Raw genomic sequence first — 27,717 nt, 5'->3', positions numbered from 1 at the left:
CCTTTTATAAGCACTGGAATCTGTTTACAGTATTTTAACTATATAATGTTAAACACTTGCAATAATCACTGAGCCAATCATTGTCATTCTTAAAAATACTATTGCACAATAACACCTTTATTTTATCTTTTTATTATCACAGGTAAGTGGTTCTGTTGGTTAAAATCTGATGGCTTCTGGAGATATGACAGTGCACTGTCATGTAAAATACTTGGTCCATGGGAATTTCCAGTCGGGGTGATTAAGGTAAGGCCAAGCTGTCTGGGTGCAGACCAGGATGGAAACACCATCCTGGTAACACAGCAACACTTTGAATCAAGAAAACTAAATAATCTCTACCTAACAGCAACAGGGAGTCTGTATTGCTGCTGGGTATAGATAAAGAATGTGTCATGTTCCTGCTGTAATGGCCTATTTTTAAGGAAAAGGTAGATAAAGATGATGAAACTCCTTCAATAGTTTTTCATTAGCATTACAGCATAAATTTTAACCCCTTTCAATTTAAGGTCTCAAATGCTGAATTCTTAATTCTCATTAATAACTATTTCCATGTGCATCAGGGGATGCTAGAATTTTACTGAAGTGACCGTTGACCAGTAACTGTACAGCTTTTACAGTTACAGAACCATTTAAGTTTGGAAAAGACTGCCAGGAACATCAAGTCCAACCTTTCACTCATCACCAGCTTGACTAGACCATGTCACAAAGTGCCATATCCAGTTGTTTCTTGAACACCACCAGGGAGGATGACTCCTGCCACCTCCTGGACAGTCCATTCCAATGCTCAACAAGTATTTCTGAAATGAAATTCCTCCTGATGTTCAATCTGAAACTCTCCTAGCACCATTTGAGGCCATTTCCTCTTGTCTTGTCACTTGCTGCCTGGGAGAAGAAGCCAGCTTCCACCTATGGGGGTTAAGACCATTACATCAGATTGGGAGTATTGCTTCTGTAGAAGAATTCCTGAATTAGCTCTCAGACTGCAGAACACACTAAGGACACCTCATGCAGTAGGAGAGCTGCAATTTATATTGCTCTAGAACATATAGCCACCAATGTGAAGACACATGTGACTCATAAATGCATTACTCTGGACCACTGATCTTAGACATAGCTGAGCTACTCCAGTAATGGCACTGCCCCTCAAAGGCCTCTCGCTACAGTCCCATCCTTCAGGAAAAGACTTAATTTCAAGGCAAAATGGTTACCAGGTCAAAGGCTGTTTTTTGATATGCTGGGAAGCCTGACAGGACTATCACTCCTGATTGCTCTGTGATACAAGTGTTCTCTACAGTGTGACCCATCTAACGGTGTAAATGGGGTAACCTTGTGTCAGAAGTTTTGTGCTAGCAGAATGGAGAAAAGGGAGAAAAATACTCAGATTTTGAATAGAGCTCCAGTAAAACTTTGCCTTGGTCTTCCCTCTTTTGGTTGTGGGGTTTTTTTGGGTTTTTTTTTTGTTTTCTCTGTTTTTTGTTTTTTTGATAAATCTCTATGGTTTGCATTATGAAGGAAAAAACCTCTTTTTCAAGAATACTCATTTTTACAGCTTCTAAGAGTTCAAGCATCACCTTAGAACCAAACATTAAGCAGGGACTATAAATGCTTTCTTGCCTCCCATTTCCAAAGCAACACACCTGTCTACTATTCAGGTGTATACACTAAACTGGTCATAATGAAAAATTTACCCTGCATTTAAGTTCAAAACTTAAAAAATGCTGTGCAGAGATTGTTTTTGTATTAAAAAGACAGCAACACTTTTTTTTCTTGTTTATTATGGTTACTTATCCAATGCAATTGAAAAGTTGCTTTACTTCATTCAGGTAGCTCTTCAGGATCCCTGCTACTGTTCATCTGCAGCAGCATTTTGATATATATTCCGTGCTGTTTAGTGGCAAGGTATAATCCAGTCAAAGCCTGTACCAGTATACCCAGACTCATCTTTCTAAAGACAGGCTGAGAAGTTGTGAGCCAGTAGCGTAATAGATTTTCTTTTCCTGGCAAGGGAGTTGACATATACCTAAAAACAGAAACAGTGGTAGAAACTTTTTTTCCCGTGCAAGTGTCAAGATTTAACATAAATATCTATGTAAACAGTAATTTTTTTCTTCCCTCTCCTATGGTAAATTCACCTGGTGGTAGTGAGCTCTGCATAAAATGCTTTAAACATCCTAACCATGCCCTGGGTCCCACCAAGCCTCGCCCTGCTGTTGCTGTGCTCTGAACTACACAGAATGACACCTCTCAGGGACTTTGGCTACTGGGCACTGCTGAGGGTCACTGAGGTCTCTTGGCTGTCCAGCCACCTTCAGTGGTGGCAGGATGGCAGCCACCGCTGCACACAGCCAGGCACAGCCTAGGAGACTTGGAAGGCTCCTCCTAAGCACAAGGGCTTCCCAATGGATCACTTTGCAGATCTTATTTCACTTCGGTGTAGCTCTTACAAACTTCATTTTGTAATTAGATGACCTTAATGTATATCTCCTTCCACATCCTAAATGTCTACAAGAAGACCAGTGTGCACAGATCAAATATCTACAGAATTTACACAGAGCTGAACATTAAACCCATAAATACATTTCAATCAATACACTGCGGATAAGTAAGACATACCTGGCTGCAAGGCTTCCGTTCAAGGGGATAGCCAGGAAAATGGGATAGAAACCACCCACAACAGCACCTACTAATCCTCCTCTGACCACAGCACAGACCTCACAGTTCAGCTGACCTGCGTGGCAAACCGTATTTCACTGTCAACATCCACACATGCCCACCACATCAATTTATAAGCTGCGTGCAAGAACCTGAAAACAGGCTCTTGACAGAAACTTCCAAGCTGTACAGGTATGCAAAAAATTATAAAGGAGGACTCTTTTAAAAAACAACAACAAAAAAAACCCCCAAAACAACAACAAAAACAGTCCCAAAACAAAAACCAAGACAAAACCAAAACCAATCACTCCCACTCTAACCTATGAGAAATTTATCATTCGAAAGCTGACCTTCAAATGAAATTGTACAGATGGGGGGAAATTGAACTGCTTTGTTTCAGTCACTTGTACATGACTGAGTGAAACAATGCTGAAAATAAGTAATGTGTAAAAGAATTTTTTTAGAAATATATATAAACATAGGTGTCTCCTTTCCCACTCCACTTCGAGAACACACTGCTGGCCAATGCATTCTGTTTTTCAAACTGTGCTTTACAAACTGAGATTTTTCAAGACCACAACAGTTTAAGAGCACTGTTCTGCAGGGAGAAAAAGCTCCTCTAGTGTTACACTGTGTACAGAAAGCAAATCCCTTTAAAAAAAAAAAAAAAAGGAATAAAGAGTTTTTTACCTGAAAATAAAGGGTCATGCACAAAAGCTTCATAAATTGCTGCTGTTGAAAGAAATGGAATAACAGCCATTGGAACAGCAGACACCAGGGAAGCCTTTCTGACATGTAGGATGCTTCTGAAGAAATTATTTGCTGCTAAGCCACATAAGCTTGAATTTGCTGCTAGGAAGTATTTTCCATGATTACAAAGGTTCCTGTGAAAGAAAGAAGTTGTTTCAGCAGCTGAGAACTGTAAAAAAGTTTAGTTTAGTCAACTCTACAATTCTCTTCTGAAAATCCTACAACAAGGGGTAAGGGACATAAATCTCTCACTGATGCAAAATGGAGAGTAACTACTTGCAAAAGCAGCCAGTGCAGCATCCTTTGTTATATGCCTGAGTTTACACACACTTCAGAAGTGAAGTGACAGGTTGAGAAGCTGTTGCTACAATTTTTTTTCTCCCATTATTATAGTTAATGGAAACTACATTAAAGCTCTCCTAATAAGCATGTTTCTAAGGATGTTTTCTCAAAAGAAATGAGGAAATATATATACAATAAAATATATAAATTTAAAAAGTCAATGTACTTATAATTCTACATTTTAACGTTTTGAGTAATATTAAGCACTACAGAAAAGATTTCAGAGATGTACTTGCTAATCTTGCAAAACTTTAAACACTAAAAATGTCAGACATCAAGGACACCAACTATTTCTTGTTTTGAATAGGAAAATTCAAATTTTACCTTTACAATCACAGGCAGTGAAACACAGGCAAACACATCAATAAATATGGAGGACTGAGATTAAAATTTTAGCAGCATATTTAAGTACCCAAACCAGAGCAAATTAATGTACCCAGGATGAGCAGAATCTACTTAGTGAGGTACAGAACTGCTACACTGCACAAAAGAAAAAAAAGGAGGATGGAAGAGTTGGGGTTTGCGGCTTTTTGTTTGTTTGAGCTCCCTAGTGTTAAAAAAACAAGTGCTTGGGTAAACAAGAACTCTCAGTTTGACTGCATTGTGCTTGCTCTTCCTTTCCAGATATCAGTGAGCTCCCCTTTGGATACAAGCTGGAAGTCCTGCCAGTGACTGGCAGCTACTTCTTTCCAAAGCCCAGCAATCCGTAAGTCCAGAGCTTCTATCCAGACATTTCCACATCACTACTGAGTAGCTGCCTCCCCTGCTCTCCTGGGGAAGGAGGAGTTTTGGAGGCTGAACATGAGGGCAGCAGATTCTACACAAAGTTGCAGCCTTTGCTTTCTCACCTGTGTGGGGAGGCCCTGTGTTACTACCAGCAGTTTGTTTAGCCAGCCATTTAGTCCTATTAAAAAATATAAATAAATTAAGCTTCTGATTACTCTTATTTCTAAAAAATATATCCAAGCTGATACACACATGCAAATGGCTCATAACAGAACCAGCTCAGGTCCAGTACGGTTTTGCAGTGACATGCAGTATCACGAACGAGAAGGTTATTTGTGAGGCCCAGAAGGCAATTAGCTGGCTTTGTGCTGTACAGAACCCTGCTGGTGAGCCTGCAGGACTCCAGCTGACTCCTCCACCACCACCTGGATACCTTAGTCTCACCTTCCTGAAACAGGGAGCTGTGCAGAATGAAATGCAGAAACCAGCAGGTTGGTGCTCCCTTGGTTCTGGCTGCAGGCCAGCCCTGCTGGACACAAGATGACTCCAGCAGAATCACATTTCAGTTTCCTAGAAAATTTTTTAGCTCTAGCATAGGACTGTGAGACTGCTCAGAGCCAGTCAGAGCTGATCAGCCATCACAGAACCCTCAGCACTGGGAAGCACATGCCAGAAACCAGCGGAGCAGGAACAAGCCAGCACTGAAATAACCATATTGAAAAAACATAAAACAAGTCTGTTCTGGACAACAACAAGCATCTTCACAATTAACTAATTTTGTAACTGCAAGAAGAATTTGTAATACAAGAATAAGGAAAAAGAAAAGCCTCCAAGACTTGAAATATTTGATGCACTTCTCTTCATTTATTTTACCAGCACTTACTGATCTGCTTTAGGAAGCTCATTGAACATCTTTTGTATGATTTCCATCCGCTTAAATCTTTCCAAAATTAGTCTTTGCTGTGGAGAATCTAGTTCAAGAAACTCTCTTCCTGTCATCTTGAAGTTCTGGATCATAACGGAAAAAAACCCAGATGTAATCCAAGTTACATAGCCCCAGTATGAACCAAATAAACATTTAGACTCTTTGCCACCATGAATCACAAATACATTCCCTATTTTGCACGGCAGTACTCCAGGTTTAAATTGACCTAACTGTCAAACAGACCTGTAAGTAAAAACCCCAGCCAAATAAATGAGGAAGCCTACAGTTGCAGTGGGTATGTGTGGCAAGGTTTTGGTGGCAGGGGGGATGCAAGGGTGGCTTCTGAGATGCCAGGAGCTCCCCCATGTCTGACAGAGTCTGTTCCAGCCAGCTCCAAGAGAGATCTGCTGCTGGCCAAGTCTAAGCCCAACCACTACAGTGGTGGTGTGTGTGTGTAAGTTAAAAAAGGGTAAAAATTGCTGCAAAACAGTAGCTGGAAAAGAGGAGTGAGAAGACCTTTGAGGAGCAGCCCTGCAGACCCCGAGGTCAGTGCAGAAGGAGGGGCAGGAGGTGTGGGAGCTGAGATCCCCCTGCAGCCCATGGTGAGGCAGCTGTGCCACTGCAGCCTGTGGGGGCCCACAGGGAGGAGAGATCCCCCTGCAGCCCCTGGAGCAGCCCATGGAGCATCCCATGCCAGAGCAGGTGGATGGCCACAGGAGGCCGTGATCCAGGGGGAGGCCTGTGCTGGAGCAGGCTCCTGGCAGGATATGTGGCCACATGGGGAGAGGAGCCCAAGCTGGAGTGGGTTCCTGGCAGCACCTGTGAGCCCATGGGAGACCCACACTGGAACAGCCACCGCTACTGAAGGACTGAGCCCTGTGGAGTAGACCCACACTGGAGTTCATAAGGAACTGCAGCCTGTGGGAAGGACTCCAGTTGGGGAAGTCTGTGGAGAACTATCTCCCGTGGAAGGGACCACACACTGGGAAAGGAAAAGAGTGCAAGGAGGAGGGAGTGGAAGAGACAACACATGATTAACTGATTACAACCCCCATTCGCTGTCTCCTGCACTTCTAAGAGGGAGGAAGACATAGAGAAAAACAGCAGTGAAGGGAGGGGTGAAGGGAAGGTGTTTTAAGGATTTGGCTTTACTTCTCATTACCCTATTCTGATTTGATTGACAATATACTCAATTCCCCAAAGTTTACTGTTTTGACTGTAATGGTAATTGGTGAGTGATCTCCCCATCCTTACCACAACCCCATAGGTTTTATTCATACTTCCTCCCTGTCCTGTTGAGGGGGGAAGAAAGTGATAAGAGCATGTTGGTGGCCACCTGAGGCCAACCCTTCACAACAGCTCTTGATTACGCTTGGAGTTTAGTGATTCAAGTGCTTCTTTTCCTACACGTTTTACTGCAAAGGAAATTCTCCCACACTTTGCCAACCATACTTACCTTAGGTTGCTGTTATAACGTGAAGGCTGCGTCCTAAGCCCTACCTAGGGGACCGAGCCTGCTTCGGTTCGGGCTTGGCAGGATGCAGGAGCGGAGAAAGCGGGCCGAGCGGGCAGCAGGATCTCACCGGGATCGCTTCAGGCCGCCCGAGGAGGGACCCCAAGCCCGTGCTTTGGGATCCCACAGACGGCACGTCACAGAGCTGTAAGCACCCCCTCTCCCTGAGCCTTGCGCGCCGCTGGAGGCAGAGCGAGCTGTCCCAAAGCCCCGCGGCCCGTCTCGGGTCAGAACCCTCACGCCGGGAAATTGCGGCTCGATCCCGACCTTCAAGCCCCACCGCTACCAGTCGCTGCCCCCGCACCGCGCTGCCCCTCCCGGCCTCCCCGCCGGGCTCAGGCTGCGACCTTGAGCCGTACGAACGGACACTGCCCGAGCGCCCTCACCGAGCCGCTCCCGCCGCCTACAACATGGCTCCTCCCACCTCACGCCCTCCCTGTGGGGGCCGCCATCTTGCTCGCTCACATGACCCAGGGCCCTCAAAGGCCGCCTGTGATTGGGCCGTTGGCCGCCGGCCCAGCATGGCGGCCGCCGATTGGCCGCGGGCCGGAGGGCGGGGCCCGGCGCTGGTTGCCGGGGCGGCGGATGGCGGCGGCGGCTCCTCGATGGCGGCGGGGCTGAGCGCGGATCCTGCACCGGCGGCCGGGACGCGGGGACTCCCCCTTCGGTGCGGGGAGGCCCAGTCCTCGGGGTAACCGGCTGATCCCCTCCCTTCAGCCCGCGCCCCTTCCCCGTCTGCCCCCTCAGCCCTCGCAACGCCCGCTGCCCCCTTCCCTCGCTACCGGCTCCTTTGTGCTCCCTCCCCGTCCCGCCCCCTTCGAGCACCCCTCGCCCCGGCTGCGTCTCGCTTCGCCCCACCTCCAACCCCTCCCTCATCCCCTCAGCTCCTGCCTCTCGCTTGTCCCTCAGCATCCCTGTGGGGGAATTGTCCTCGTCCGTAAACCCAGCCTGGCCCCGCCAGTTCACCTGCATCCATCCCAGTCCCCCAGCCAGCCCTCTGTGTCTTGTTTGGCCTCGGAAAGCAGCAGGCGGACGGACCCCTTTGGGTTGGAGAGAACCGGGGGAGGGTGGAGTGGGGAGGGGACGAAGGGGGACAGCCTCTGAGTCGCTGCTCGCGGGATGCGGGGCTGAGCAGATCGCAGCTGCGAACATCAGAGAGCAGAGCAGAGCAGAGCCGCCCCCTCGCAAACACCGGTCCCTTGTCCCCGAGAAGACGATGCACAGCAAAGCCCTGTCATGTGCACCGCCGCTCCTCGTCCTGGCGGGGAAGGGAAGCGTTCGGAGCTTGTCCGCCTTTCTCAGAATTCTCCTTAACGAAGTAGATGAGGAAAATCTATCCCGTTTCTGTTTCTCTTTTTGTTTTTCCAGAAAAAGGGGGAGAGAGAGAGAGGCTGATACTGAAGCCAACCAGCTGCGCTTCTGAGTGGGAAACTCCGGACTGATCTCATGGCTTGCTTTTTATTTCATTAATACTTCATTATCTCTGAAAATGAACCTTTTGTGAAGCTCTTCTCCTAACTCTCCTTATTCCTCTTTCACGAGGTGGCTGCTGCTGTGCAAGGGAAGGAATGGCATGAAGTAAATTACTCCAGTATAAAGCAATCTGCTTTGCCCAAGTGCCCAGTGGGCAGCACTGTCACTTTAATAATTCCAGGTCAAGGGATTGCTTTCCTCGTTTTCAATCCTCTCTTTTAATACATGGGAGGATCAGAGGGACATTAAAGACTGTAAGGCTGGGTGGCTTGCAGATAATAAAAATGAAAGTGTCTGCCCAGTGACTTCCCTTGGGTAAGAGGGTGATATTTGAAGGCTCTTGTCTGGTGAGGAAAAAGGGATCTTTTCAGTCTGCTGTGTAGTCACCTAATACATAGCTAGCAAAATTAATTCAAGAAGTGAAAGAGCTTAAAGAGGCGCTTTGGATTGTTTTTGTCTTCCTCCTTATTTGGATTACGTGGGCGTTTTTGTCCTGCAAATAATATGTTTTTGAGCATGTACAGGTGGAGTATTGAGACAGCTGCCTAGAGATGGACTGTGCCTTAATTGTATTGCATAAAATCTTTTAATTTTCAAACTTTGCTGCCAGAAGAGGAGTTATAATAAGGTTTTATATTGCCAAGGAACGTTTGCTCTTGTATTTTTATAGAGTCAAATATATTTTAAAGAAATTGAAAGCATCTCTTTAAAAAGAATCAAAAAGCTTCTTTTCCCCCCCCTTTTTTTTCTTATTTGTGGAGAGCGTCGCAAGTCCAATCCAAGGGAACAGCAAGTATTCATAGACATGAAGATTGAAGCTGCATTCCTTACTGAACTGTAAAAGTGTTCTGCAATAGATAGTCAGTTCCTGACCTTGCAGAGTGTTCCAGTAGTACTTCGTTAGTACCTGTAAATAAGTGCTTGCAACCAGATTCAGAAGTAGGAAGAAGAATGCCAGTCAAGAAGAAAGGTGGGCTATGAAGCTTCGTATCTCATATTGTGTCTTCATTGTGTTAGATTGCTGATTTCTAGTACTTTACCATTTCAAATTAAAAATGCTTTAATCGGGAATGGAAATCATTTTTCTTTTGCATTGAAAATGGGAGAAAAATCTGTGCAGTTACAATAATTCTTTTTAAAAGTAACTTTATGCTGTGTTTTAAGATTTATGTCAAATTTGGCCTCAGATGGTTTTTTTTTGCAAAGATCAGCTGTCCGAGATTTTGACCAGGCACCAAGCGAAAAGCTTGATGTTTAATTTTGTGAGAAGCCTTTCTTACAAACGCTAATAAATTTGAAAACCATAGCTTAATCTGTTATCTATTTGTGACACGTTTGGCAGATAAACGTCAGCTATAAGTAGCAGCATAAATAAATAACAAAGTTTCAAGGCTGATTTTAAAAACAAGTTATGAGAGCTGTGTTTTGAAGGTGATGTGAATGTGGGTTTTTTTTAACATGATTTTAATTAGCTTGAATTTCCATGCTTTAGTACAAGATAAAACTACTGTCTTTAAGGCTGTAGTATGGCAGTGTTTAAGAAAAGACAAACAGTCGTACATTTGGCCTCTTCTCACCTCCAGTTTGTGTTTGCAGCTTTGGAAAATGTGGCTTCCTGTGATCAAACAACAATTGGGAAGTATATGAAGGAAAATTCTTACTCTGAAAACACTCGCAGACCTTAGGTTATTTCTGGTTTCTTGCAAATTGGACACCGATTTAAAGTTTCTGAATATGCTAATAGAGTAAGGGTAATGGGAACCTTGTTTTATTCAGCTCTTCTATCCAGATGTGCCTGGCTCTAATATGTCCCTGGATCTGATGATACAAAATGTGGGGGAAAGGGCAAAAAGTGACTGTTACAAACAGAAATGAGGATGTAATCAATTCTATATAGGAAAAATCCTTCGTTAGTTATGAATTAACATTTACTATATAAATACTGATAAAACACACAGATTGTTAGAATTATTTTAATGAAAAAAACAATAAATGGGATTTTGTGATTGTGTTTTAAAAAATGACAGTGTAGAAATGAAATTTCAAACCTGAAATATTTTAATGAATGGCCTCGTCATTCATGGAATCACTTGCCATTATGCGTAGTAAAGGTGGAAACGTGTGTGGAGGAGTTCCGTTCTTAATAATTCATCCTGCTGTGCTGTAAAAGTGTCACCCTGATGTACTGGGGAGGCTTCTGTATTCTACCTGTTTACAGAAGGAAAACTGAGGATTTTCATTATTTAAGTTTTAATCCTGATTTAGGCGATTTACACTAAGGGTGTTTCTGTGCCAGATGTTCAGCTCTAATTCAGTTTCAGAATACTCGCTGCAGGACTTGAGGGGTGAAAACTTACAGGCTCCTTTGTGCAGAAGTGAGTTTGGCTGTCACAGCAGTCCCTTCTGGCCTTAAAAATCTCTGAATTTCCTGTTTGTTTCCAGGCAGTTGGGCTCAGTCTTAGTGTACACCAAGGCCTGACTTTCTTCTTTGATGTTACAAGGATGTATGTTTTGGCAACACTAAAATATAAAGTCAAGAGACCCAAGTGTCCCCCTTGAAATACTTTAAATTGTCACATCAATTAGTGTACTGAAGTTGCCAGTGTGAATGTATCTGATTATTAAAAGGGTATTGTTAAGAATGTATTTAAGCATGTAAATTGCAGGATTAAAAATGTTGGTGAATCAGCAACTTCCTTGTGATTTTGAGCGACTTAATTTCTCTAGTTCCTGCAATAGACTTTAACTTTCTAAATGTAATTAAAAGCATGCTGGCAACTCAAAACATTCTACCATTTTTAAAAAGATTGCTATTTTTTCAAGTAATGCCTGTTAGTTCTATGAATATTAGGGAGATTGAGGGGATTCATTCATGTTTGGTTTTTGGGGTTTCTTTCCCATTTATTTGCTTTATGATTTTGACAGCAGTTTGTGGGTAACTAGTTTAGTATTTATGATGATGACTTATTTTCGTTTCTTGTGCAAAATTTGGGAGTTCATGTCTACCATCCTGCCCATCGAGGGCATCTGTAGAAATCTCAGTGGGATGCTCTCTTGTTGGCTGTGCAGAAGTATTTCAGTATCAGCACTGAGGACAGGATTATCCCTCTCCTTGTCAGCACTTCTTTCTGTGTTGCTATTTTGGATTTGATTAAAATATTCTCCTAAAATCAGTATGGAGACAGAGAAATCTGTGAAACAAGCTTTGAAACATACTGATATTTATCACTGGAAGTTGTTGCCAAGTACTGTTTTGTTTGGCAGTGGCTGGTTGTGGGTCTTTCTAAAGAACAGTTGAAGCATTTTGGGAATTTACCTTTGAAATAGCTCTCACATCTAGTACTAGTCTTCACATTTCGCATAGCTTTGCACCTAATTTACACTTCACCTTACTGCTTGGTGTGATGCCTGCCATCTTGCTTTTAAAAGTCCAGCTCTGTATAGTGAAGAAAAAATAGTTTGTTTAATAATAAAAATCATATCATTTATAGGAAGCTTTAATTTCTTATGGATGTGGGAAAAAAAAAAAAAGGCTTGCTTCTGGTCATGTGTCAGTACCTGATTTCTATTGCCTGATGTGCTAGACTGAAAATATTTTTTTCTCACTTCTGTGTGGAGGGCAATGAGGCCACCTTCCCAGGAATGTTCACAGATTTAACATGCTTGCTGTCAGCAAAAAGCAAGGCTGGAAAGGGACTGTGGAGTATCCTGTGGTGTTGGATGTGCTCCCTATAGGTATGGGGTGAGATATTGTATGGATTGGTGCACTATTGCTGCACAATTAAACACAGGGCTCTTCTATTTGGCTTTTGCTCGAGTCTAATAGAACTATTAATGGAAATACTATGGAATTTCTTGAGCAAGGGTTTGCTTCAAAGTAAAATTGTACTACCATATAGAAGAAGGGAGGTTAGTTTTTGCATGGGTTTAGGTGTCTGCTCTCCCTCCCTCCCTCCCTCCCTCCCTCCCTCCCTCCCTCCCTCCCTCCCTCCCTCCCTCCCTCCCTCAGTTACTTAGCTTGATTTCTGTTAACTGTAAGGGACTATATTTAGATCTGTAATTGCACATATTTTGGAATTCATCAACAGAATAGTTAATAGCAAAAATGTTACTGTAATTCATTCATGTCTTTCGCAGTGATGGAAAGAACTAATTAAATCCATGCTCCTCTGTGATGAAGACCAGATTCCAGTTTTGGAGCCCTGCTTGTGATTCACACAGAGGTGGCAGGAACTCCCACATCTGCATGCCTGGCTGCACATGTGCTTCTAGACTAACCCTGTCATCCTCCTTGCACATCTAGCTGTGTTTAGGCAGTCAGAGTGTTGGGTTTTGTGCTGCCCTCATCCCACTTTGCATCTCTCAAAGGGAAAGGGATCGTACCTTTAATTGGACAAAACCTGTGGGCTGCTGTTAAAACCATCTTGACTTGCCCCACCTTGTTGCCCATTTATAAAGATGTGCTGATTCTGTCATGGAATAACTTTTTGCATCATTCCTTTTATGTAAAAAATGCCTTCCAGGACATGTTTTATTAAGCACATCAACGTCAAGAATTAAAATGTGTCAGTCTGAATCCATGTGGACAACTTCTGGGCCTTTTAGAAGAACCTGACAGATGTGCTCTATGAAATGCTGGATTTTGTAGTGGTAATTCTGACTTTGTGCCTGGTCTGTTGAAAGGCAGGGGTCTAAAAACAACTCAGCCGGAACTTTTAAAGAAACGTTCATAAAGGACCGGACAATGCTAGCTCACGTTCATACCCTAATTATTTTTCAAGGTGGAAGCTTCCTTTTCAGCTAACAAAATTTAAATTTAGGATCATAACTTTTTGTGCTCAAAAATCTCAAATGTGGTTTCAGTCTTCTTACATCTTACAGCAGCAAATCCAACTTATATTGGAAATATTCTTTCTCATTTACTTGTGACAGGCAATTGGTATTACAAGATTTTTGTCCTTTCAGTTGCTGAGTAAGAATTCTCAAATAAGTATATGGCTAAAAGGCTACCTCCTTCACTCCAAGTTTTGTTCAACTACCTCTCAGTTTTTAGTTATTTTCAGTATGGGAGCAGTGCAAATTTTAGTTATGTTTACAGACTGTGGAAAGCACAATTTTAGATTTCCAAGAGTTAAACAAACAAGTGTCAGAAAATGACTATCTAAACCATGCCAATTTTCACCACAAAGCTTTGATTTAAAGATGTCACTGCTTTTATGGCAGTGAGCTTTTTCCAGCCAGACATTGTTTCTGCTGTGAGAAACACTGAAGTATTTTGCCTACAAAAGGACTAAAGGAGCAGGCATTACACAAAATAAGCCTTTGTTATATGCATGCACCCTGCAAAGTTAAGTGGACTCTGGACTGGGAATAGTGAAATTTATGCTCTTTTTCAGCCCTGCTTCTCAGACTTCTCAGATGTTTAATGTAGATCCATCCCATTCTAGATGCCTCACCTAGGTAGGGTGCCCAGCCTTTTGTCCTAGAGTGTTGCTTTGGTCAGCAGAGAGATCCACCTCCAAATGGCGTTTTAACGCACCTAAGATCTGCATTGCCTTCTGGAAAATTGTCATTTCCTCGGGGTACAAAACACAAGGTAACCACACTATAACTCCCTTACCTCAGTTTGATGATTCTCTCATTTAAATTTTAGTGGCAAAACATCTCCTTCTCTGAGCTATTTATGAGAGCTGACACTGTGTGCTCTGTGAATGCTATAAATGAACACTGTTCATTATTTTAGGGGAGGGGAAAAGTGTTAAATTATTGTATTATTAGTCACTGGACTTGGAAGCAACCACAGTGTTGGTACAAGCACAAGAGGCAGCTGTGCATCCTCTCCTCCATTCCTGTTAAGTGCGTATTGCACTCAGTAGAAGCAATGGTGTCTTGCATTATAAGCATAATCTTTTTCCTGCTCATCCTCTCTTCTTTCCTTCTGAATTTGTTCCAGGTGGTCAAGCTAGATGTCAGAGGGTAACCATGGAGAAAAAAACGAATTTGTAACTAGCGGCCAAATGTGATAAAAGATGATTTTGCAGTCCTTGCTTCAGCAAAATGAGAAAATCTGCCTTACTCAGATATGCTTATTTTGGTCAGGTCATACCAGGTTTCTGCTTCTTAGAAGTATTTAAGGTCTGTTTCACTGTGGTATCTTGTATTTACTGCAAATTCACACGGTGCTGAACAACAGCTCTATAAAAATAGAAATAAAGGTAATGTTTTCTCCTGCCATATTCATCCCAGAAAGAGCCAGCAAGGCTGCCCTGACCTAATGGGTGATGGCCGTGGTAATCAACAGAAAATATGTGAAGAAAACATTTGCTCGTTATTGGATGTGGTCCAGAAGAGTTTTTGGTGGCAGAACTTTGCCAGAACAAGTCAGTGAAATTGTCCCTAAGTCTGTCTTCACTTTTGGGCTGAAGTGGTTAATGCTTCCTGCAAAACATATTTTTCAGGGAATTGAATCATGTAGACTTCCCTGGAAAGAGAGAGTCTGGGCAGTTTACAGTTTCACAAGCAGAAAAGAGTCTTTTCTGATTTCAGATGCTCCTCTCCCCTGACCATATGGGCATATCTCACATTACGTTGTAGTGGAATAATTCCAGGCTCCTTCTGGTTCAGATCTAGGTGTTGAACACTATGTTAACCCTGCCTTGCAAATGGATGTCTGCTAAGCTGTGCTTTTAGCTGAAAAACCCCAACCAAAAAACCCCAACCCAAGGTTTGCAAATCTACAGACCCAGTTGTTTAATGTCCAAAATGTAAAATTTATTTTATGTTGTTGCCTGAAGGTGCATGTTGGGTTTTTTTATTGACTCGGAAATTCTAGTATAATACAAAGGCTTTCAAATTAAAAATTCCAACATGGTTGTGAGAAAATGTAAGACCATAATGCCTATTTTGCTAATCAATAAAGGTAATTTGATCTCATTCCATTTTTTTTTTGCATTACTAGAAAGCATTTGTGTTACTGAATTGTTTTCTTTCATGTAATATAATGATTTTTTTGGAAGTTATTTATTCCTGAATAGGCATCTTTTTCTTAGTTTTCTGTCTCACTCCAGTTTTCACATTTATGTTAATTTTGATACTGAATGTTCTTCTAAAGGAAAAAAAAAACCTAGCTGCTGTACTAAGTGTGCAACTCCTGTTTTTTACTCTTGCAACTATACATCAAGTTCCACTAGTTTTGTGTCTTGCATTCAATTAGATTGTAAGCTCTTCAAAGCAGGGCACTCTGATAATTTTGCATTGTTAAGATGTCAATTTACATTTATTCAGCTGTATAAGTAAGAGGTTTTTATTTGGTGCTATGTCATTTTGAGGGTTTGTGGCTTCATTTTTCATTCTGTCCTCATATTTGCATTGTTGATTTAACGTTAACATTTGTACACCTAGATTTTAACATTGTGACACTTGAAAGGCAGAAACAAGAAGGTCAGGTGAAGCTACTTGTAATTGCAGGGTGTCTGGTTTTGGAAGGAGTCTCAAGGCCTCAGAATCTGCTCATTCTGTTGTCTGAAATGCAAACAGGTCACCTGTGTAGCCAGGTCACCAAACTGAAGCAAGGATTGTTAATGAATAAGTCTCACATCTCCTTCAGCATATCTGGGAAAAGAGAAATCATTGGAAAAAAGGAATGGCCCTGGTGTGAAGAGCAGCTGATATCAGCACTTGCTAAAGCCCTTTTGTGATCTCCTGAGGAGAAGTGATGTGGTGGGAAGAATTCAGGTCCCAGAGTGAGCCCCTGATAAGCACTGGTCTCTTCCTTATGGTGAAGTGTGATACATAAGGTGAACAGGTTATACACAAAATACTGAGTATTTTTCCAATGTTTAATTGTAGTTTACAGGCAGGGATGAGTAGAGAAGACATATCAGTGGGATTGCAGGGGTCAGATTGCAGGGGTCATCTGGGCGCTCTGAAGCAGGAATGTAGCTTGGTTTTCAGGATGCTTTCTGATAAACAGAAATGCTGGAGTAAAGTTTGTGAGTTTATGCTGAGCCACTTCCTGATCTTTATATAATTATCCTATTCCTTGTGTTAGTGCAGTTAGTCAAGTTTAAAGAATTATAGTTAAAACAAAAAAATTTATAAAGTCAGCGTTTTACCAGAAAAGATGTGCGGTTGCATGTTGTAAAAACAAGTTTGAAGATACATGGACAACAAGGTTACATTGAACTAATCAACACAGATATCTGAAATTTTTCTTAGTTTTCCTTATGGTAAGTTAGACAAAAAATCTGAGTCTTAACAAATAGGCAAAAAAAAGAGAATCCATCAAGTCCCTGGTTGGTTGTGTGTGTTGTGTTTCATAAAGCTGATGGTTCTTCTGTCCAGCTCCATCCATCAGTCAGTGTTCCTATACCATTATTGGGTGTCCAGCCTGAGTTTATAGGTTGTGTATTCAGATAAATTTAATTCCAGAAAAGAGAATAAGAGTCTTTGAAAAAGTCAAAAGTATACAAAAGTTGCAGAGGCTGGAACTGTGAAAAAGGACGCTGAGCAGGGAAGGGACGTGACAAATCAAACAAGCGTAGAAGAGGCTGTAAAGGGAATAATGGTGGTTTGCTTTACATTTGGACATCTGGATGACAAGTAGTTGTCCTGATTTATAACAAAAAAAAAAAAAAAAGATTGTTTTTATGCAGTAGGAAAAAACCACTAGAACCTTCAAGCACTGAAATCAGATGGTGAGGGATCTTGTGGATGTTGTAGGAGGTTACCAGTGCTATTAGATGCCATCTGGGTGTAAGCCTGGGTCCTTCTGCACAGCAGGGAGGAAAACTGAAGACCTCGTAGGGCTCCTCCAGGCTCTCTGTGTCTGTCTGTTCTGTTTCTCAGAGTTCAGCTGACACATCATAACACAACTCCTGCCCTTCAAAGCAATCTGACTTGCAGAACATTCAGCCCTCTGTGTTGTATCATCTGCTCAAATCAGTATTCTGGAACAAGAGACTGGTGAGCAACTTCTCTGGCTCCGTGGCAGCTGTGTGGGGCACAGAGACCTGCAATAACACAAGTGCATGGTAACACTGTTCAGTGCAAAGCTACCTGTCCTTCAGATTTCCTTGGAATTTGGATACCTGGTTTCCCTTTAACATACCTGGGCACATAATACTGCCTTATTCTGAGAAATTGGTACTTGCATAGCAGTTCTTACAGTCTGTCTGGCCCATTTCTTGTCTGCTGGCAGCATCATGGTCTAGAATAACACTGCTTCACCATGGAACTGTTGCTAAATTGGTGTTCTGTGGAAAGCAGTTAGGCAGAGAATTCACCAAGACTACGGTTAGTTTAGGGATGTCAGACTTTTTAGTTAATGGAGAGCAAGGACTATTCAGAATGCAACCTCAACTTGAAATATCATTCCTTGAAAGATTCTCCATTTGTCCATGTGTTGGCCTCCTCTGTGTGCCAATCTGGTTGCTAAAAGCTGAAATCTTAGAAACAAGCCTGCCTGGTATTCCCTTCAATGATTACCCCCCTTCTTTTTCTGTCCCCTTGTTTTCCCTAGCAGGACAGAAGATGGGTTTATGTGCCATGCATATCCTGAGGAGGTGTTATTTTTAACCCTTTTGCTTGTTGTGAGTGCTCTCCACACTGGGCAATTGTAACGTATGTCACACCTTATGCTTCCTCAAGGTTGTATAACCCATATGCTGCATTTTCTGGATAGTTGTTTAAAGTCCTCTTAAAGAGATGAAGGGCCCAAGATGCTGGGAGCTTTCTGGTTTTTACACATATTCCCTGTCTGCTTTTCCTCTGTGCAGTCTGCTAGATTAATATGTGTCTCATATTAATGTTTATATGTAAATATTTTATGATTATCATTTGTCTAGTAGTTCTCAAGTCCTTTGAACCATGGGAGCTTACAGCTTATGTTTTTCTCAAGCATCTTAGTGTCCTGTTTCTTGATTTTTTTTCTAAAATTTAACTGCCTTTCTGCTCTTTGCCTCTCTGGGCACTGAGTATTGTGTGTTAGCAGAATTTATTCCTTTATGTTTGCTGTTCTGCATGCAGATCAGGGAAGGTAAATGAGCTACTGATAGGTTTGACTTGGATCAGTCCCAAGGCAGGTTGCCTGGAAGTTTCTTACTGCATTCCCTCCTGCTGATCTGTAACAACTCATTTTAATTTATTGAGAATTCCAGACCAGAGAAATCAAGACATCTTTAAATAATGGAGGCAGGGAACATGATTGCTCTTCTGTCTCTTTTGGTCATCCAAATGAAGGTGTGAACTCTCCAAAATGAAAGTAGTTTTTGAGATCCTTTTTCTTCTAAAGTTATCAAAGATCACTTCCTTGATGCCTTTTGGGGTGCTCTGGTTCCATTACTCACCTGTATTTTGGCTCCTGTGTTTTTTCTCTACCATTCTTCATGCCCTTTCCTGCTTCAATGACCTACATTTTCCCAATTCTGGTTTTCAAAGACCTGTAAATGTATTGGCATTTTCTTCTTTTAAAATTCACCTCTACAACAGACTTGGCAAATCAGAAGATAATTGAAATCCCTTTTAGGAAAAAACAGATTTAAAAAAATGAAAAAAAAAATAGAAATTGAAATAAAAACACCCCTTCATCTTATCAATTCAGTTAGGGGTAGATCTCAACTAATGTTAATGTTAAATGTCTCTCACCAATTAAACCTTATTTTTCATTGAAGTTGACATTTTTCCACCCTGTTGCACTCCAAAAATATTTTCATTCACAAACTCTGATGCCAGTGAAAATGATGCCAGTGAAATGATGCTAGGAAAAAAATGTACATGTGTTTCTAAACTTAGCAAGAGGCTGTGGTAGACTTGGTTCCCTGAGAGGCAGTGGCTGCCTGATACTCCCTTGTGCTCGTGCAGGGTGCTGTTAACCAGCTGAGTCTGATTTCTTCCATGTGCAAGGCAGAACTTGCTGAGTTTGGAATTGTATTTTCATTTTTTTCTCTCCATCTTCCGAGCTACCTTGCTTCAGAGCGGGAGTTGAATGGCAGGATCATACTCCCAAGGAAAGCAGCAGCAGCTCTCAGCAGACTGGGGGTGTTCAAAGCACAACAATTTGCATGCAAAATCAGTAACTGGTCCTGGCCAAGTTCAGATTATATGGCTTCACTGTGGCCAGAAGGAGCTCTTATTAACGTGTTGAAAATACCCATATATTCATATATAGGGCCTTAGCAGCATCTGCTTGAGTTACCTGATGCTTCCATTATCTGCTCCTTTGGTTTGAGCCATCATCCTTCAACAAACCCTGGACTGCAAATGGACCTCCTTGGAGAAGGGTTTTTGAATCCTTTTACTTTCTCATATAGTTTCAATTAATCCTGTTAGTCAAACCTGTTCCTAATTAGTTATTGAAGTTTATGGATAAACCTAAATTATCTTCAGGTGTAGTATATTTAGTTCATCTGAAGGGTTAATGGTGTGCTTAAACACCTGGGAGATATTTAAGAAACTTGTTTGGCTTCTGGGGTCTGGCCTGTGGTGTGTGATCTGCTATGTGCAGGTAGGGCTGTGTCATCTTCAGTCCCATGTGACGGCACAAGAACTTTTAAATCAACTCAGCTGTCTACACCAGGGGAGCTGCAGATGCTGCCAGGACTCTACTGTAAATGCTGCAGTGAGTATAGTGTCTCCTTGCTTACATGGAGTTTCAAAGTGGTTCTAAAAACGTGCTTGCAAAACACGAGAGCATAGAAAACAAATCAGCAGAGGAAGGGAATCTTTTTGCTTCAAGGTACTGGTTAGTATTGCAAGTGGCATCCAGGTCTCAGATATGGACCCTGAAAAGTAAATGGAATTGATTTTGGCATCATTTTAGCAATGTAGATGATAAAATTATTGCAGTATTTAAGTATGCATTATTATCAAACTTAGTCTTTTGTGTGTGTGGCTTACTTTTTAAGAGCATTGCTTTAGGAAAACAATTTATTGGTGAGAATTTAATTTCTCCTGAAATATAGTGCACCTTCCTCTATATGTACTTGGATATATAGCTTCATTTCTTTTCAACAGTATCCCCAGAAAACTTTGTGTCTGTAAGATATCCTGTGGAGTTATGTTTTGTTAAAATATTACTTGGATTTTCTGTACAATTTTCTATACAATTTTTGTATTTGTTTTATCAGATGTATGAGTATTGCCCCAACAGATTCTTTTACTCTATAGCATAAGTGTTTATTTATTGAACTTTAAAAATCAACATCACAGAAAAATCTATGCAGTGGGGGTACTATAAAGTGTGGTGTATTCTGTAATGATCCCATCTAGTATAATAGCCCTGAGAAAAGAATTTGCCTCTTCTTTGATTCTTACATAGATGAATACATGAAGCAGAGACTCATTCTGTAGAAGAAAAATTGAGCAATTCCTTGTGTGATAAAAACTTTAGATTGATAGAGGAAGGAAAGTTTTCTGAGGGAGTCCAGTAAACAAAGTTACTTGTAGTTTTGTGTCAATATTACATATCTCTGATTTGCTGTATTGTAGCAATTACCTGTTCCCTGATCAGTAGCATAAACCACAAACATTCCTGAACCGCTTAAAAATTGCGAAGTGATAAAGCAATAAAATTTATAAAGCTGTGAGTTAGTTTGGGTTAACTGATAACTACTTGGACAAGATCCTATAAGACCTTAAAAGATATTTAATTCCTTAACATTTTTTCTTACAATTGCATTAAGATGCTTTGAGTATGATTTATATAAACAAAACAATAATGCATTTACTGACTGTAAGAATATAAGTGTGGTTTTGTAGGACTCTGTCTTCTGAATAGTTCTTATCAAAGTCCTCTTTCAAAGCCAATAGGATCAATTCAAAAATAGTGTTGTAAAATACAATGAAGCAGTAGAAAAAAATTAGATCTGTGTCCAGCAGGCCTCATGGGGCACAGCTGATGGCTGACTTTTCAGTGGTCTTTTGTTCACAGACAAAGGACCTACTCAGGATCCACATAGAGGCCCACCTCTTGGGATATTAAATTATGTGTTCAGTGCATTTGTTGTCTTGCTTGAATTTGGTTTTGGTATTAGTACTGGAGAATAGTGATCCCATAGGACAAAGTTGTTTTTTTTTTGTTGCATTTCTGATATACTCTGTGAGGTATGGGCTCATGAGGATGCTATAAATTAACTGTGTGGTTTATTGAATACTGTAATGGATACAGTGATCCAGCCCCTTGTGAGAAACAGCAATCTCTCATTCTTCTTGATGAAAATAACGCGTGGGAATTCAGATTCAGAAACTTTCACTTAATTGGGTGGTGGGAATATGGTTCATATTTAAGTTTTGTGCTGCAGTCCATTCTTGCAACTAGATAGTACTCAAGCTTTGTAGCTGCAAAAGAAAAAAATACTGGATGTCCTCATCTGTGTTGGGTATGACTGGGAGTTAACAATGGTTATTATTTTGGGGAGAGTACTCAGCATTTTTCATCTGAGACATTTTATTGCACTATTTCCTTTGTGTTGTGCAGAGGTTGGAATGTGCTGTGCTGGTGTTGAAAAGGATTGTGCCCCAGCATGCTAAATACTGTGAAATCCATATGAAGGTTTAGTTCTGAGTAATTTATAAACAGGAGAGTTCATCAAGAAGAGGGAATGTTCTTTTTTGAAAGCCTAATCTGGTGAGAAATTAACTGGAGATTCAAGTAGTCTCCATAATTCTCTTGTCTTTTTAGGAGTACTCCAGCAGCCCTGAGGGGGTTGCACAGCCCTGCTCCCTGATGTGCTGAAAACTCTTGGTCAGGATATGCCTGGGTATCCTGATTGAATCACCCATCACATTGCAGGTCATTTGGAAACCTAGATACACTGCTGCCAAGTGAGATTGTGCAGGAAAGAATGCAACTCCATGCTGGAGCTTAGGGATGGAGTAAAAATTAATGTATCCTATTAAAGCTAGAGAGGAAAATTAGGCAGGAAAATCATTACTTGATCTGGGATTTAGATTTAGCACTAGAGCTGTACTCTGTTGCTGGTTGTTCAGTTCGTAGAATTTAGGACTCTTCTGGGGTCAGCAAAAAGTAGCAACAAAAGTAATCTTTGCATCTTGATGAATTGAAAAATAGTATTTCAAGTGAAAATAAAAACTACTCATATCCCCAAAGGATGCTACTTTTTGTAGAATTGCACTTTTTAAAATACAAACTGTACGCTTTAGGAAATTAATGATTAAATTAGGGATTAAAGGTCAGCATGCTTCACCAAGTCACTTAGAGAGAGTGGTAACCCTGGTGTGGAAGAGGCATTCACATCCCATTTTCCTAGTTTCTCAGTCTACTCTTAAAATGTGTCCTCAGTGCTGGATATTCTGCAGTGGTTTTCCACCACTCTGTCTTTGCTTTAGTATAAATAACCATGGATTCATTACATATGCATGTCTGTACTTGGGAGAAGGTGAATTACTAATTCCAACCCATGCTTTTAGTTATGGACCAATTATTTTATTGAGGGTGGCCAGAAGGTGCAGTGTATCGATGAACATAAAGTGTCTCAGGTAGGTCAGGCACGGTCATCATGAGGTCAGTAAAAGATGTGATGTAGCTGGGGTTTTAAAAGCAAAAGCTGAGCTTACATGCAGTAGTTCTTTGTACCCAACCATATCCCACTTGGATCCAGAGCTTTGTTTCAAGGCTGTGCTTTTGGTGCTTGCTTCCATCAGCTGGGCTGATGGAAGCCCAGCTGAGGTATTGTGATGTGGCCTTAAAAGAGCTGATCTGTCTCTCTCTCTCTCGGCGTGGGTTATGAGTGGTCCTAAGTGTAATTGCCTAATTCTTACCTGCTCTAAGGACAGCTATCATAGAAAGAAGGAGTTCTTCTTGGAGACCCCCTCGAGGTGGGATCAGAGCAGAGACTTGTGAGCTCCTCCATTTTAATGGCTAGACTGCTATAAAATGTTCCCTAATCTTCCTGTCTATGTGAGAGGTACATAAAGTTGGACTCAATGATCTTGGAGGTCTTTTCCAACTTTAGTGATTCTATATAGTTTTATATATATATGTCTGTGCACATATAAAAAAATTAAATAAAATTCCTTTTAATTGATTATGTTTTTCATTTCTCTGATAAAATGCTTGTGACCAGGTAGAGTTTCTGTGATGAGAAAGAAAAAACATTGCGTCTTTTTAAGCTTTAACGATTGATTAAAGTTTTCCTCTTCTTTAATTTGAGAATGTGATCAGGTTACAGAATCCAAGTCATATTTCTGCCCCAATGTGAACTCATCTGGTTGGCACTTCCCAAGGCCTGTAATGCAAGGAGTCATCAAGACCCTGAACGAAGACAGTCAATCTTTATACAGAGAAAAAGAAGCTTAATTTTAGTTATTTAGTAAAAAAGAATTATGCAAGTGATCTTTATTGCCTTTCCAAGCATTTTACATTACTTTGAGTTTAGTCTAACCAGAGGAATCTGACCCTCTCCTAGTAATGAAACTTGCGAAACTTGCATTGAACTCTAATGGAAGAAGTTTAGATTGAGGCAGTTGCTTTTAATTATTAATTGGGGGGGAGGGGGTTAAGTGTTTGGGAATCTTACTGAAAATTTTGTGGCGATACAATTACAAAAGCATGTGCAGGTATCTCAGTGTCATACATATGTTTGTGTGCATTTCTGGAATCTAACTGGGATGGAGAGAAGGACAGATGAGGTCTGATTCTCCATGTTCCTCTATTTTCTTCTCTGTAAGGTGGTGATGTTTGGATTTCATGCAATTTTACATGCCATTCATGTTCTTGGCAAGTGACTGCACAAAGATAATAGCAGCAGGAGAAACAGAGCTCTGCTCCTCTGAGCTCTTTCAGAAAGGCTGGATTGCTCTCTTTGAGCCAGCACATGGATGAAAGTCTGCTATCAAAGCCTCATTTATCAAAGAGGTAGATAGCAATTTTATGTATTGAAGGAATAGAAAAAACCAGCCTCACTCTTGGACACCTGCCTTTCAGATACACATTTGTCAGTCAGAGAACAGAGAACTGAGTGCTGCAGATGCAAAGCAAACACTTTCATGTCTTCTCTGAATATGTTTTAAGGCCAGTTTTCCTGCATGGGTTTCCATAATGGTTATTGTCTGTAATTTTGTAGCTTCTGCAAGTTGTAATTTGGTCCAGGCCCTGTAGTTTCCAGATGGTTTTGGATAAATGGAAGTTGAGCACTTTTTGAGCACTGGTTTAGATGCTATTCCAAAGATCATTTTCCCATATGAGTATGTTGCTAGTGACAGAAAGCAGTAACATCACCATCCCTGAAAGTGTTCCAAAGGCATGTGGATGTGGCACCTGGGGACATGGTTTGCTGGGGAACTCAGTGGTGCTGCTTTAAGAGTTGGACTCAATGATTTTGTAGATCACTTCCAACCTTAGTACTGTTACAATTCTATAAACACTTCCTGTAAATGATACTTATATATGTGAACAATGCCTCTCAAAATGTGTAGTTAACATTTGAATGCTTAGATACTTTTCAGAGCCAATTAAGACATTGTTGTGCTTGGTTTGTTTTTTTATTTAGATACTGACCGAGCTTTAGTACTGCTGGAAGAATATTGCAAAAAACTACGGAAGCCTGAAGAGCAACAACTGAAAAAAGCCATCAGAAAGGTGATGGGCATCTTTAAGAGCAGCTTGTTTCAGGCACTTCTAGGTAGGTACTAATGTTTAATACTAGGTGCACTCTCTTGGAGGCCAGAGCTAGGTCAGACCTAGTCACTTATTAATCACTATTTAATTTGTGTTTATGGTGAAAAGCATGTTGAGATGATCCTTACAGGTTCTCTGAGCAGAAACTCATTGTACTGATACTTTAAAGGTATTTTCTTACTTATGGAGAAGGAAAAGTAGCAGAAACCTAGTACAAGTTCAAGTATTGAATAATTGCACCTAAACCTTGCTGCTTTGTTTTATTTAATGGAAGATACAGAATCAGAGTAAGATATAACTGTTTATGCAAAGCTGAAGATGAAGCCATCTTCACAGGTAAATGGCCAAAGTTTAATTGATTTCACTGGCACCAAGTAGCATTGAAAAACTTTGTCGTTTTTGAATTAGGTGTTTGTGAAAAGTGTCAGCAGAGAAACTCAAAAATGAATGAAGAAAATTGCTCCAGGTCACGGTTTGGCACAATGTTCCCATTCATGTGATGTTGCAGTGTTCAAATAGATGTGCTGGTGTATCACTCAGTCTTTCTTCCACTTACTTGAAGATCCCCATTTTGTCTTGTAAATGATGTTAAAATCAAGTGCTTGTTGTTTTGGAGCTTTGTATAAAGCAACCTCCAAAAGTTGTTATCTATAATGTTATTAAGGTCATACATGTTTGCCTTGGCATTCCTTTGTTCCTGGTGCTGTGCCTGAGCTGCCAGTCATGGGAAGTGGTGACTGCAACTGTGCATCTCCCTTGCTCTACCTCACTCTGCCTCCTTGCTCACATTGCATGGCCCTTCCTTTGCACACAACTACATTTTGTGAGGAGCTCATCTCAAGGGCGCGTTTCCCAACACAAATGATGTCTGTGGAAGCACACATGCCTTCAACTTGTGGCTGTTTTGAAGCCAGAGTATCAACTGTGCTCCTCGCAGAGCTACAGTCAGGACCAGTTATGGAAAAATTTTGATTGTGTCATAAAAGTGGAAACACATCAATAACACGTTATTAATGTGTAGACAATGGAGGTCTGGGACGAGTTTCAGGAATTCCTGTAGCATTTGTAGAAAATGTGTATTACCAGTCTCTAACATTTCCTGCAAATGGAATTAATTAATGTTAGTGCTGTTTTACTTGTAACTTTTCTTAGCTTCTTTAAAGTTGTTAGCTTGATTTTATCAACTCTACATCATTTTAATTGCTCTGTATGCATTAAAAAAGGAAGGAGATTAATAATTGAATTTACCAAATAGTTGTAAATAGATTTGAAAATAAGGAGGAAAAAAAAAAAGATTGGACCTTTCCATATTGTTTTTATGAAGGTGGCTATGGATATAGAAATGTGTACTGAAGAAATAGACTAGTCCTAGAAGTGACATTAGCTGTACATTTACTTCTGTACTACTTTGAAGTAATTAGAGTACTTCAGAGTATTCTAACAACGTGTGCTTTGTGTTTCTACCCTACAATATCTGTTGATATATTACAGATGTTAGACATGAAGAAGTGATTGTAGCTACAATAAGGTTGAATCCAAAGAAGAACTTACATCCTTTGATTGCTACAATAACATGGTGTTACAGAAGTTAGCATTTTAATTTGTGGGCCTTTAGATGTCTTTCCTTTCTTCTTAAATGCTTCCTTTTATAGAAGAGATTGGGGAATTACGAGATGCGTTCAAAGTCTCTCATTATTACATTTGGTTTGTTACTTGGTTGGTCTAGATTCTGGGACAATACTAAAGAGGGATCTCTCCATGAGAGGAGACATCCCACACATTTTAAGTGTGGCAGATGATGTTATTACACAATCAATAATGAGATTCTTGCATAATTAGTGTTTAAAAACACCCTCACTTCTGTAACATCTGTTTTAGCTTCATGGCATAGTTTCTCTATTCACCTATAAATCAGACCACCACACAAAGGAATACCTAAGGCAGAGCTTCTGGTCTCTTCTTAAGTTCTGTACTGCTAATCTTCCTTTGTCTATTTAGAGAATGTCTAATGGTCTTGAAAGTGTCCAATTTTCTGTGCCTGATCTTAATGAGACTTAATTTCCAGACTGTGAAAGTTCATTGCTTTCCAAAACTCTCTCTATATATATAGCTGTCAAATATTGGTTTTATCCAGAATGATTGACCTTTTGAATATTTATGCTGTACTACTAAAGAAAAATGTGACTTGTACAGAACCATTAATCTGGATGCAGAGGAGCACATTCTTACCAGGAATAAAGTTAACATAAAATTATGTGGCTAATTCAGTTTTTGTAGGTCCCACAGCTTCAGTGGACTTTGGTTCCTTTACAAATAAATTTATCCATTGTAACTATCTCTGCCCTTTTAAGTTTCAGTTCTTGTTAACTTCCAAAAGGCTTTAAAAATCTGTTGGATGTCTTAAACTGAGTATAACAAGAACAGATAAAGAAAAAAATTAGTCAATTTTCAAATCTAGTGTTGTCTAGTTTCTTTTATTCTCACATTTATGCTTGTGTGATTATGCTGATTTGATTCAGCCATCTTTGAACTTGGCTTCTCAATGTGTGTCTGACTATTTTTTTTCTTCAATTTGTTTCATAAATATTAAATGTGCACTACTTAACAGTGGGGTAACATGAGAGAAAGGAAGATTCAATATTTTTCTTGCATATATTCTACACGTGCAAGAAGCCACTACAATCATGTAAGGAAAAGTTC

At 40.7% G+C, this 27,717-nt stretch overlaps 2 protein-coding genes across 4 annotated transcripts in view; one reads left to right on the top strand and one right to left on the bottom strand.

Annotated features, from left to right (window-relative positions):
- Positions 1-1,783: 1,783 nt before the first annotated feature.
- On the bottom strand, positions 1,784-7,371 carry LOC311165520 (transmembrane protein 126A-like; the record flags this gene model as incomplete). 3 transcript variants are annotated; one of them, XM_084225579.1, is made up of 6 exons in its annotated part: positions 1,784-2,020; positions 2,614-2,728; positions 3,343-3,536; positions 5,354-5,478; positions 6,852-7,021; positions 7,295-7,371. In XM_084225579.1, 4 exons carry the CDS (start codon positions 5,467-5,469, stop codon positions 1,816-1,818), a joined length of 630 nt encoding a protein of 209 aa, XP_084081705.1. In that variant the 3' UTR covers positions 1,784-1,815. The 3 variants fall into 3 exon arrangements, with proteins under 3 accessions (XP_084081705.1, XP_084081706.1, XP_084081704.1); XM_084225580.1 differs by lacking the exon at positions 7,295-7,371 and adding an exon at positions 7,256-7,267; XM_084225578.1 differs by lacking the exons at positions 6,852-7,021; positions 7,295-7,371 and having other exon boundaries at positions 5,354-5,487.
- A 98-nt stretch (positions 7,372-7,469) lies between these two features.
- The window catches only part of DLG2 (discs large MAGUK scaffold protein 2), a gene marked incomplete at its 5' end in the record, with an annotated part of 981,693 nt that continues 961,445 nt past the window's right edge, over positions 7,470-27,717 (top strand). The window contains 3 exons of the mRNA XM_084227140.1: positions 7,470-7,599; positions 8,277-9,351; positions 24,890-25,021. Of these exons, the coding sequence (XP_084083266.1) occupies positions 9,333-9,351; positions 24,890-25,021 (151 nt within the window). The remainder of the gene's footprint in view (positions 7,600-8,276; positions 9,352-24,889; positions 25,022-27,717) is intronic.

Source organism: Fringilla coelebs (assembly GCF_963513975.1).
Source record: "Fringilla coelebs genome assembly, chromosome: 2".
Lineage (NCBI taxonomy): Eukaryota > Metazoa > Chordata > Aves > Passeriformes > Fringillidae > Fringilla > Fringilla coelebs.
Note: the sequence above shows the minus strand (reverse complement) of the source record. Positions and strands in the feature narration are given on the sequence as shown.